Below are 12943 nucleotides of genomic sequence, written 5' to 3'. Positions count from 1 at the left end.
TTAAAAAATGCATATTTTTCATTTTATAACTATAAATAATTTTAATAAATTCTTTTCAGAAAATAGAAATAAAACGTTTAAGATTTTGAGAAAAAAGAACTTCCTAAAATATCACGAGTCTAAATGAAGTTTGGAAAATGTAAGAAAACTTTAAAGCACTCATCTAAGTGGATTTCTCAAAGTGGATTCTCCAAGAATATTGCGAATGCTTCTTTTTACAGAGAGGACGATTCGTGTTACTCACCGTTTTGTTTCCCAAATTTTTGACACGGCAATTGAGGTACGTCGTCTTTCCTAGGAGTGCGGTCACGTTCTTCGAGGCTGATTTGTCGAAGTACGGCCCTGTCGACCGCGCGGTCTCCTCCAGAGCGTTTTGGTTGTACGTGTCGCCGCTCTTGCCATTACCGCCTTGCGGAATATTGTGGCAGTGCACTTCTGAAACACAAGAAATTCAAAGAAACGCTGTGTAAATGCGGCAATTTCGATGCTAATCATTTGGAAAGGGAAGGGAGAGAGGTACTCTGCATTCTCGTTCACTGTTTTTCGCACATCGATATCGAGAAGCGAGAAACGCAAAATTCTCGGAATATATATATATTCCAAGAATTTGGCTTTACACACACACATATATATATATATATATATATATGTATATATATATATATATATATATATATACACACAATATACAATGTTGAAATTCTCCGAATGAATGAAGAGTTGAAAGTTTTGAAACTGTTACTTTTTCGCAACAAACAAATAGAAATCGGAAAAATGACGTGTAAATGAATTTTCACACTTTGTGTTATGTATTTTATTATCTAAAATAAAACACACATAAAAAATTGTGCGTCTATACGTTAATATTTTCTTGTGTTATCACGTTTTAATAACTACTTCAATTAAAATTCAATGTAAAATTAACATGCAGCTGACATAATTTTTATAACATTTTTACATTTATGTCAATTTTATAATTTAACACTTTGTGTATGGTCTCTTAGAAATGGAATATTATTTCGAGTGCTTTTAACAACATCATTAACAATCATTTCAAATAATCAACATGTTTCAAAATCAGTTAACATTCTAAGAAAAGTTAAAATAAATCTTCGAGCAATCATGAACTTTAAAGAACATTTCTTACAAGTTTTTGAAACTTACTTACTACTTTTTCATGTAGTTTTTAATTAATTTGTATGTTATTTTTACATTACACTTAAAGTCACAATAACAAAAATAAATGTAAAGCTTTCATTCGTGTCAATTACTAATTAATTAACATTTCTAATTTGTCAATAAGTAATATACAATAAATGAGTTATTTTAACTTAAAAAATTTAGAATGGACTTTCCACAGCAAAAAAATGTTAAAATTAGCATTTAATTTTTTACTGTGCATTCTTTCCAGCGAGCGTGATCCTTTGATCAGATATTGAAAGAAAAGCAGATATCGTGTACAAAAAAAATTAGAAAAATTAAAGTCGACAATGGAAACGACGTATAATATTTATTCGTATGTGCAATACGCAATATGTAACTTTAAATACCACAATCCAGAATATAATTATAGTTGATAACAATAATAATAATAATAATAATAATTATAATACCAATATTATCACTGCTCGCATGAATATTTATCGTGTTATGTTAAACCATTAATGTAATGTATGTGAAAGTAAGGTTCGTAACACGTAATTGTTTTCCGTTAAATAATAAGAGTGCGGAAGTGCGCGAATACACATCTAATTAACGAAAAAATCCGCAGAGTTCACGAGATTGTAATTAAACGTGCGTTGATAAAAAAAAAATTTGGCCCGCACAAAATTCATTTACGGGCTCGGATGCCCGTAAATTATTTTACGATGGATCGCGGAAAGAAAGGGCGTTTACGGAAGCTGCAATTGCAATTAGCAAAAGATGTAACGAGTGCGCTTGTTACCGTTTATAGAGGTAGCGAAGTCATTCATTAACCGCTCTGCTTCTTACTACTTGACATTTAATGCTATCTGACTCTTACATCAATAATACCGCGTTTTTCCTTCTTTCTCTCGCAAACTAGGAAAATAACAAAATCCCTTTGCCGTCTTTCGGACCGAGAAGATGTTTTCATTGTAATGCCGGAATGATAGTGCGCGCATCTTATAGCGATATTTTGCGCAATGGACAAAAGAAAATGACGCACGAATCGCAATAATGCACTTCTTCTCACAAACAGGACTGATTTGCTTTATCCAATTAAACTTGCCCGAATGCATCACAATACTAGGATAATAAATGAACTGCCAAGCAGAATAATGATATAAGTAATTTTCTTTCTTTTTGAAAGTGAAAAAGTACTGGAGCAAGTATATGTTTTTTAAAAAACCGTTCAATATAAAGTACAAATATTTTTATTACTTTATACTCGCTTGTTTTATTATTTTACAATTTGCTCTTTTTCGTAAGCAAGAAGATACGTAAAAAAATGTTATGTCACTGCTAAATAATTCCAGCGCGAAAACTGACATATGTTAAACTTTTATTTTTACTTTTTCCGATACCACTACTTTAATCGGATGCCGTCAGACGTATTAATCGGAGAAAAAAGAAGGAAGATGTAGAAAAGCGATCAAGATACAAATGGCGCAAATATTTATACTCATCTCGGATAAACCGAGTTAAATGTTTCGAACTGCGAATAAGCTTTGGCTGCGAATAAACTTCTCAAAGCAAGAAGAAAGTATAATATCATTGTCGCGGACACCACGGGGAATTGCGAGAATTGTTTATTGGTCCAACGACTTCTGGATTCGACGACGGGGAAATAATTTCCTCGCAAAGTCGATATCGTTTAATTTATTGCGCGTGATACGTGCAATCAATGGGAATCGCTTCAACCGCACCGTTCGCAGAAAGTGTCCAAATTAATCGTGATGATTCGCGTGCGCAGTCTAAATTCTACACGAATATGGGAGAGAGAGAGAGAGAGAGAGGATTTGAGATTAAAAACATAATTCGCAATTACCTTGCTCGCTCATGCGCAACGCAAGGCTGAATCGTTTGCCATTCGCGAATTCGCGACAGGCAGACCACGCTGGCTGTTTCGAGAAATAGAACCGAGTCGTTTGGAAAGCAGCTAACGAATTATATCACGCTTTTGTGAGGACGCAGTTTATTCGTCTCGGCTAAAATACACGTTTCGAGAGCGCCGGGTATATAATTGGCTGTCGCCAACGACAGACCGTCTCCCGCGCCGTCAAACAGGCCTCGTCGCTATCATACGCTAGTTACGCTCCATTGCTGGCAACTCGGCGAGTACATAATCGAATCTCGCCGGTCTTGATTAGGCCGTGATTACGCGAGGAAGGCGCGCGCGCGCTCGCGGCTGACGTGGCAAATATTGAATCTCGGAGCCGACGCGAATAATCCGGCCCTCGTTTTCTCTTAGCAACGACACTGCTTCCGAGGGACGGTTATCCCCGAGGAGAACTTTATCCGCGACTTATATCGCGAATTCTCCGACGGCGTTAATCCGTTTTCTCTTCCCCACCCGCACCCCCCGTCGTTTCGCAATCAGCGCCCGTCGTCGGACAATATTCACATCGCCTGGTTTCCGCACGCGGAACGGAGCGATAAAATGAACGGAAAACGAAACTTTCCAAGAGCGATAATCAATTATACACGTTGCAGCTGGTGAACGACCGCGGGAATGTCAAATCCCGGGCGGAAGTTAGCCGGGAGTTTAATCGCGTAACGTTTCCTTTATACCAATGCTCGCTTGTGACTGTCATAATAATGATAAAATGGTAACGCAGACGTCCAACAAGTTTTGTTGTATCGCTCTTTCGCAAACCGTGAAATGCAATCTTCAATGGTTAACGAAACCACGAAATTTTCTCTAGCTCTGCTTCGATATTAATAGCAGTTTTTATATACAATCTTCTATTTTTCTACTTTATTCAAAAATTACAAATTTTCAGTTATCTCGTTATATACAAACGTTACGTTTTACGCACGTAAGGCAAATGTGGTCCCTCGCGATACGCACGGTGTATAAGGGATAAAAGTTTGTTCGCGCAGCGTAAGATCCCGCAGCAAGTTTCTTCATTAAATTCAGCGAAAGGCCGCGAACAATTTCGACAAGTCTGTTTTATTTGGACGACAAGAAATTCGAGCTCTCACGAAGGGCCGTTGGAATCGGTAAAGTTTGGATCGAACGAGTTACAAGAGCCGACCCGTGTTCGTACAATAGGTTCGAGCTAATTTAATTATGAGTCAACGCCATTGACCACCTTTCCAAGTCCTAGCAATCTGCCTTATTTCCTCAATTTCCTTTCCCTTTGTCCCTTCGTACGTCCAGCATTCCGGCCTTCAACTCGATTCAAAAGGAATGCGAACTCAATTTTAACGAGATACGATAGCTTGTATCACGTTCAATAAGCAACAACCTAATTTTCCCGCGTCTTTTGAATCCCATTTTCCAAATTTTGCAATTCGAATCCAACATTCTAATTCTTATTTCCTTGTTTGTCGCAGTGGAAATACATTATTTTCCGTACAGAAGATTAAGGGAATCCTAAAGCTGTTTTATATTACCGATCAAAATCTAATCTACTAACATGACAATATAATATTTGCTTATATAAAAGTTGCAATTTACACACGTAAAATAAAATAGATTCCCACTATAATGCTGCACAATATTTTCTGCGACGAAATGTTTTTTACTCAGGCTTCTAAGTTTCATTTTTAAAGGTTCACAAATATTCCTTTATGCAATTTTTATAGTGGGAACTTATTTTATTTTATGTGTATAATTTGCAATTTTTATATCAAGCAAATATATTGTCATGTTAGATTTTGGTCGATAATATAGAACAGCTTTATACAGATCCCCTTAACAGTGACGCATAAAACAGATGGATGAAATAACAGTCTTATTTGATTGTTCTGCGATAAAGTCCGATTTTAAAATAAACGAAAACATAGAAAAGAGAGAGCGTAGGAAATAGATTGGAAACGTCGTGAGCGAAAATATAATAGTTCGACGTGGCGACGTGTTTGGAGAACCGCATTGTCGTTCATTGTTCGCTCTGGTTCCTTCGTTCCTGCTCTATGGTTTCCGTCCACGGAGACTCGGTCGCGTCGTCGGCAGAAATGAGAATTTATCGCGGCGACCCGGCTACGGGTGTACGCCATTGAGAACGAGGGTGAATCCGCGCCGCGCTTCCTTTCGCACCGGTAACGCGCCGTCCGAGAGCAATGTAGGGGTAGAGGGGAGGGAATTTAATCGCGATACTTGTTACGCGTTTATCTCACTCGACGGTCCATTAAATCCCACGGCTCCGGATACTATCGAGTTATGGCTGATGAGCCGCGGAATGCGCGCATCAGCGATTCCCCGGTGGATTGCGAATTACGCAGCGGAGATCAGGATTTTGACCCGATTCTACCGGGTGGATCGTGGATACTCCTTCGCACATCCACGAATGATTCCGCATTTGGTGAGGCAGACGTTATATATATATAAGTAGACTGGCCGAGTATATACAGGGGATCACGTGGGTGCAGTGGGTCGCGTCCTTGCGGTTAGATTCCCTCCTAAATTTCGAGATTTTACGGTCGGCGCGTCGAAGCCACATCGTAAAATATCCGCGACGATGGAAAGGTCAGACAAGGATAAAGGGAGGCGCTGCTGGACGAGACTGGATAGAAGAAGGACGAGGAGGAGAAATAGACAGCCGCGTAGAGAGTTATCTTTCAATCTACTTTTATCGAAATTCTTACCTAGGGCGAGGGCGAGGGCGAGGGCGAGGTCGAGAGCACAGACAGAGCGCTGTTTCTCCTGTTTTAAAATTCAGATTCGCAACTTTTGCTTAAACGCCTCATAGATAGACTTGGCGGACACATATATCCCCCCCCCGTCCCTTCCGTTCTCTTCTCCGAGCTTGCGATATTTCGCCTGAGCGCGTCGAGTCTACGTAAAAATATTTTCACTCTCTATGCATTTTTATGCGTATCTACATTTGTAATTCTTAAAAAAAAGCAGCAAATCCTTCTAATCGAGAATAGTAAATTAACGAAGCGTGAAAACGCAATGCGAGCAAGAAACTTTGTTCGATATCAATACGGCGAAAGCTTAGATCTGTCGTAAATTTTCTCTCCGTCTTGTGAGTAAATTGGTCTCGGCATTAACAGTCGCGAGCTGCGTTGCAATTCCGGTGGTTGCCTCTCCAATCGGGATTACATAGGGAAAGTTTACCCATTATTGGTCGAGGACGAGAGACGAGACTAAGGTCTGGCATTGCCGACCGATCGCAAGAAATTGCACGCGTGCGGTCTCCGCTAATGATTCGCCTCGAGAATGGAATAATTGCCGAGGGAAGAGAGAGGAGATGCAAAGATTTTCCGGAGATTGCGGTATACTGTAAACTCGAACGTCAATATGTTATAGTATGTGCCATGGTAAACGATTTTATATTGTGCGACGATAAAACGCGCGACTTAATGGAAAATAAATGTCGCCGGAATAGTCGTTACTTTAGATCAAACGTTGCGGGAATTGCGCGAAGGAATGAAGTGATGCAACAAATATCGTCCAACGAGATACGTATATGTAACGAGAAATTACACACATCCTCACCCTGTGATATATATTATATTTGTCCCGTAAAGACCATCTTACATTTGATTCAATTATTTTAAAAGCAACGGCGACGTGTAACTATGTGATTTTCAGCAATCAAAATAATGAATGTAATATATATGTAACTGTCATAAAATAAGTACAATATTTGTATAATAGCAATTGATTGCGTTAGAAATTATATTTTTTATTTCATCTATCTCTTGAAGAGATTCTCTTAGAAAATCGGAGAAAACAATTTTTTATTCTTACATTATTGTTAATGATTAAATCACCATATAAATGAAGAAAAAAAAACTTTATGTCATTTTTCCGATAATATTGGTTTTCTTATCAATTTTAATATTTATTTCTTATCAATTTGGGTTTGAGTAAAAAATTTGTTCGTATATCATCAGATTTTTTTTGAAGACTTTGAAATTGATTTTCATCATTTATATCGCATCTTCCTCCATGAAATAGAATAATCGATGGGAAATACATATAGAGTGTCTAGTGAAAAGCATTTGAGAGCTATGAGTCGCAAGAGAATCAAGTCGGAAAGTTTATGATCGCTCCACGTGTCCGAGTGCGAGCTCTCTCGCAGGCAGCGGACAAGGATTTTTGCCGAGGGACGTAAACGAGAACGGGGATGTAAAATGTCCTGGCAGGAGGTCTGGCAGAAGCCGTCGGCAACGGTGTTTCGTCGATAAATAAGCTTGACCGTGGGGTGTCATATTTCTTTGTCGCGCGCCAACGCGCTATCTCGCGAAGCACGGCGCGGATATTATTTACGATCCCGCCCGGGGGAGAGATTTATTATGGAATTGATTTCCCGCACGGCCGATCGGATTAATTTTCACTTTCGAGACGTGCGTGAGCGTCTCGTCGATTGCCTGCGCGAATTTATTTCGCGCAAAACAAAGCGCGAAACAGACCGGCCCTTTTGCCTGACTCGACGAGACCAAATTCTCATTCGGATGCAACGAAAAATATACTTTGATGGAGAATTGATTTACATCGTCGACTTATCGTCATTTGAATGCAGTTGCTTCGTTTGACATTTTCACTAAAAGCGTAACGAGAAGAAGATTTATGCGATACATAATATTCGGTTGTGATATTAAGCGTAAGAGATAATAATATATAGTGAACTAAGCGAACGAGATAATGTATATAATGTATGTCAAGTGCACTAGAGGGTAGATTGAAACAAAAATGTATCTATTTATATATTTTGCTTAAATTTTCATTAATCATTTCATTATATCGCTGCTTGATTATTATTTGCAATTATTTGAATCGAAATTTTTTCTTATCTTTGACTTAATGTCTATCTTATTTATGATATATCGTATCTATGATACTTTATGTATTGATTAGATTATTATCTTTTCAAACTATTTAACTTTTATTATCATTTTGTCGGAAGTTGCTGTTTTAAATTTCTTTAAAAGTGGAAAAGTATTCGTTTATTTTTTATATAGGAGCTTAATTCCCCTCTCTCTCTCTCTATATATATATATATATATATCGAAATCTTTTAAAAATTCATAAATGTAAAAAATTACACAGCAAAAAGTAAATATCAAATCAAAACTTGTACGGCATGTCCGATAAAGATCGAATCAACGTTCATGAGTAGGTAGAGCGCATTAAACTGAACAGAAAAGTCGTTTACCATTCTGCGATTTTCGCAATAATTATTGAGAAATTAATTAAAAAATATCGACCAATTCGTGCCAATATATTAGCGCTCTGCGAAAAGACAGCCCGCTGTCACGCGGTCGCTAGGAACACAGCGAGAAGAGACAGCCCACTGTTACACGGTTACTACGGTACGCACTTGCGTGCGACTAGCAACCGCGTGACAGCGGGCTGACTTTTCTCGCCACGTGCTAATACTCACACGAATTGGTCGATATTTTTTAATTAATTTCTCAATAATTATTGCGAAAATCACAAAATGGTAAAGGACTTTTATGTTCAGTTTAATGCGCTCTACCTGCTCACGAGCGTTGATTCAATTTTTATCGGATACCCTGTATACTCATTTGAACGCGTTTATTGTTTTATATAATGTATAAGCAACAATTTATCTTCTTAAAAATATTTGAAACTCTTAAATTTCAACACTATAATTATCATCTCAAGAATACAATAATTATTTTGACTCTAAGAAAACTATAGCTTTCGATTTGAACATGTGTTATTTTCTACTCAACTTTTTTTCCTCTCTATTCAAGAAAATTATTCCTAAATATCAAAAATATCTTTTTCTCGATTGAATATAAAGTGTCTTCATTCAAGTAAATTTTCTTTATTTAATGTAATATAATCTCATTTCAAATTTTCCATTTTGAAACTAAAGATATCAAGTCAAAATAAGAATATTCTTTTTTTCTCTGTTAAATTGTAAATAAAAGCAAAATTTCTATGTAGATATCTTCAAAATTCAACTGGCTTTAGTGATTATAATGTTTGCTATTGTTTAAGGCGATGATGGATGTCGAGACGACAGATCATGCTCAAAGACAAAGACAAAAGCCACCTGTGAACGTGTCATTAAGTTTTCACTCAATAGCCTGTCTCTCCTCGGGATAACACAAGAAAGCTTGCATTTTTTTTTTTTTTTTTTTTTCGAGAGCTCATTAGTCTAACGAGCGCTTAAACTGCATACGCGCTATATTAGACGCAAAAAGGTCTCGTTATCGTTGTCCGTCGTCATCACAAGTCGCACCAATAAGAACACCACTATCGGAGCAAGAAGCATAACACTGCGTCAGATGTCGTTTTCGGAAAGCTACTTCCTTTCAAAGCTGCAACCGCGTGTTAAGGTACTCTGTCCTTCATCAAAACACATCTTTAGTTATCTCGATTACTTGGTTGGCTCGTAGACGCTACAACGTCTCGATTGCGGTGCAGCTTCGGGACAGTTATCTATCTCAGATCGCGTGACAGTCTCATGTGGAACGATAGTCTTTTTAACATAGAAAGCGGATAACGCCTGGATATACATGTCAGCGACTCGACGCTTATCCCACAAACGTTTCATCGTTCCTCGCGTAAATACCGGGCCGCCTCGTTCATCTTGTCGAGAGATGCTGCGTTGAGTCGTCGTCACGTCGTCGAGAGCGAGTAAGCACTCAAGAAAGACAGCAACAGAGAGAGAAAGCCAAAGAGAGAAGGGGGAGAGAGAGAGAGAGAGAGGGAGGGAGGAGGAGGAGCGCAAGTGAGATACGAGGCAGTCAGTTGAATGAAATTTGCAATGGAAATTTAATCTGACTCAATTCGTCCCGCGTAGCCGACAGTCTTCTCCTTAACGCCAGTCATTGTTATGTTTTGCGAAATTTTCGACAGGGAATTGTGCGCCCTGGGAAAAGAACGCGGCAATATCACATCTCTCTTTCTCTCTCATAACCAACTCCCTCGTAATTATATATTCCGTCGAGAGAAATGACGGCTTCCAACTCTCTGAATAGCTCGCGCAATGAATCGTCATCGTTTAGCGAAAGGCGTTGAAATTTTATCAAAGGAAATTAAACGCGTGACATAACGAATTCATTCGCTCTGCGGTGTGTATTGTACCTCCCGTATAAACTTATTTTATTTTGCAGTACACACAGCCGCAGATAAGATAATTTTATAACGGCCAATCTTCTTATCGCTATATGTAGTTCTTGTGAATCCATGGACTAAAAACTAACAATAAGCCAATTTAAGTCGTTTCGTTTAACATACAAGGACGCCACGTGCGTAATGAAGTAATTATTGCCTAACAATTGTCAACATATAATGACTTTCCGATAATGTTAACATGAGTACACCACGTTATAAGAAACGTGCGAAAACAAATTTTTCGCAGTCAAATAAAAAAACCAACTGTGTATTTTAATTTATCGTAAACCAAAAATATTAAGGGGTCATGCTCAGTCAGGAAGCTGAAAGAAATGTGAGTTTTATGAATGTTTTTCTCAAAAACTGTGACTTAAAAAAAAGTTTTTATATTTGAAGAAAATATGTTTTTACAAATTTTACATAACTTTTTATTAAGAAATGTTAATAAATAAATAAGATATAACAATTTTTTTGAAGATCCTTTTGAAAAAAACTTGTTTTATGGTGACTACTGCTGCTATATCTGGATCATCCAAAATAAAAAAATTTGCAAAGATTTATTTAATATATTAAATTATCTAGTCCTCGAACGAACAGTTTTTCGAAATATTGATTTGAAACAAAATGGCGGATGTCTAAAGTTGGACTTCTGATTTTCGATGAAAAAAATCGCTCGTTTTTCATCAATTAAAAAAAAAAACTATACCTCGAAAAAAAATCCTTCGTTGAAGGACTAGTTTTTTATATTTAAAATAAGCCTGTAAAATTTGAAATAAATTGATGCAGTAGTTTTCGAGCTATCTTGGTCACCGATTTTAAAAATGCGGTTTTGAGAAAAAAACATGTTTAAAGTTTCAAAACAGACTCCGCTTGTAACTCCGTAAATTTTATTCGGATTAACTTGAAACTTACAGGGAATATTCTCTGGGGGGGGGGGGGGGGGGGGGAGATCTTATATTTACAGAAAATGTCAAAACCTAAAAATTGATTTTTCCAAAATTTCTGATCGAGTATGGTCCTTTAAACTTATTAATATCACCTTATAAATATCACATTAGCAGAGGCAAAAATAAAAGAAATGTAGAATTTTTCATTTGGAAATTTTCTGCAAAAGCAGTATACTTATATAAATTATACGAAATTTGCACGTCGAGAGTAGATAACCAGCTAGCGTTGGTATTAAAATTTAAAAAGAGTTACGTAATGCCGAAAGTTTGTACTAACAACAGTCCGAAGTTCTTTCTCGTTAAAACCATCGCGAAATACGCTATTTAGATAGCCGTGGCTCGAGTTGCCTCTCTTCGCCGCTTACCGTGCAAGCCACTTAAATGCAACGTCACCAGCGATTATGCAAAGTCCTTTTACCTGGGAAAATCGCAGGAGACGTTTTCCCGTCATCCGACCCGTGCCTAATACTCAGCAGTGTGGGAATGTACCGAGCTTGATCGGTGGTTCCGAAATGGACCTCGCGTGCTTTCGCAGAAAGCGCAGGAACCAGGACACGAGCGTTTTCGGGACGTGAGGCTTTAATGCGCTTTTAACGCCTGGCGCAATAAATTCCCGGCCAAAAATGCATTATCGAGAGAAAATTTCGATACGCCTCGCCGCGTAGATTCAAAAGCCGCACATCGTCATCGCATGATCACGCCCGAGGCATTTCTCTCTCGCTTTGCGCTCACATTGTTAAGCGTTTAGGGACTCGACAAAACTCCTATTAATCGACTTAATCGACAATTAATTCAATCGGCAGAGGCTTCTACAGCTAAATTTCTAATTAAATATACAATCGTCGTTTCCAATTTTATCTTTATCTTCATGTGTCAAACAACGAAAAATTTATAATTTTATACATATTCATATAAAATGTATATTATAATAATAATTATTGTAACAATTTAGAATTTTTCAATTCTTATAATATACTCTACTATAATATAAGTTATATAAATACAAGAACCAACGTAATAGGCAATACGGATAAGTTATATTTATATGAAATCTTATCTTTATCGACAATTTATTATATAATATCAAATTTATCAAATAATATCAGTGGTATTTTATTTACAGATTTTTTATCTGTTACATATTTGATAGATGGAAAGGAAAATTAGATTAGCAACGTACGAATTATATGCTTAAAAAATACTGTTGCAGATAATTATTATATACTGAATTAATTAGTAATTAAGTTAATTGTATTTAAACGTGGCTCTTATAATCTCAATACTAAATAAAATATTCGTTCGATCATTACCGGCTACTTATGCTATTAATTATAGAAAACAATAATACAAAATGCAAAATAAATATTTTATAATTTCTTATTGATTTCCCGTACCTATGTTTTATAAAGTCGATGTTTGTAATAAATAAAGGAAATAAAAATATCAATATTCAAATATTCAGCTTTAAATTCGCGCTCAAGAAATTACTTAAAAACGTCAATCGCAATCACTTTTTCTATTTTCTCTTTCGGAAGAAACAACACGTAGAATATTCCTTTCCAAGCGGAAAATGCAAATGCCATTTCCATCTGATAGCCGCACCCTCGATACCCTCGAGACGCACTTTACCTGACCGGAAAAACGTCAACTTCTTCCAAGTTTAGAAATTTCATTCGTTCCGTTTATGCGCAGTCATAAACCTTTTTTTTTTTCTATGATCGAGGTAAACACTTATTATAAATGGCAATTAAAATAGTACACGTTACAT

The 12943-nt window shown here is 37.0% G+C and overlaps 2 protein-coding genes across 5 annotated transcripts in view; one reads left to right on the top strand and one right to left on the bottom strand.

Annotated features, from left to right (window-relative positions):
- Positions 1-12943, bottom strand: part of LOC140672971 (neurotrimin) — a 380463-nt gene that overhangs the window by 147834 nt on the left and 219686 nt on the right. For 3 of the 4 annotated variants that reach the window (XM_072905510.1, XM_072905503.1, XM_072905519.1), the window contains exon 3: positions 245-435. In XM_072905510.1, coding sequence (XP_072761611.1) covers positions 245-435 — 191 coding nt within the window. The remainder of the gene's footprint in view (positions 1-244; positions 436-12943) is intronic. The other variant, XM_072905527.1, reaches the window with a different exon arrangement.
- Positions 1-12943, top strand: part of LOC140673003 (uncharacterized) — a 309159-nt gene that overhangs the window by 184228 nt on the left and 111988 nt on the right. The window lies entirely within an intron of this gene.

This window comes from Anoplolepis gracilipes, chromosome 1 (genome assembly GCF_047496725.1).
Source record: "Anoplolepis gracilipes chromosome 1, ASM4749672v1, whole genome shotgun sequence".
Classification (NCBI taxonomy): Eukaryota; Metazoa; Arthropoda; class Insecta; order Hymenoptera; family Formicidae; genus Anoplolepis; species Anoplolepis gracilipes.
Note: the sequence above shows the minus strand (reverse complement) of the source record. Positions and strands in the feature narration are given on the sequence as shown.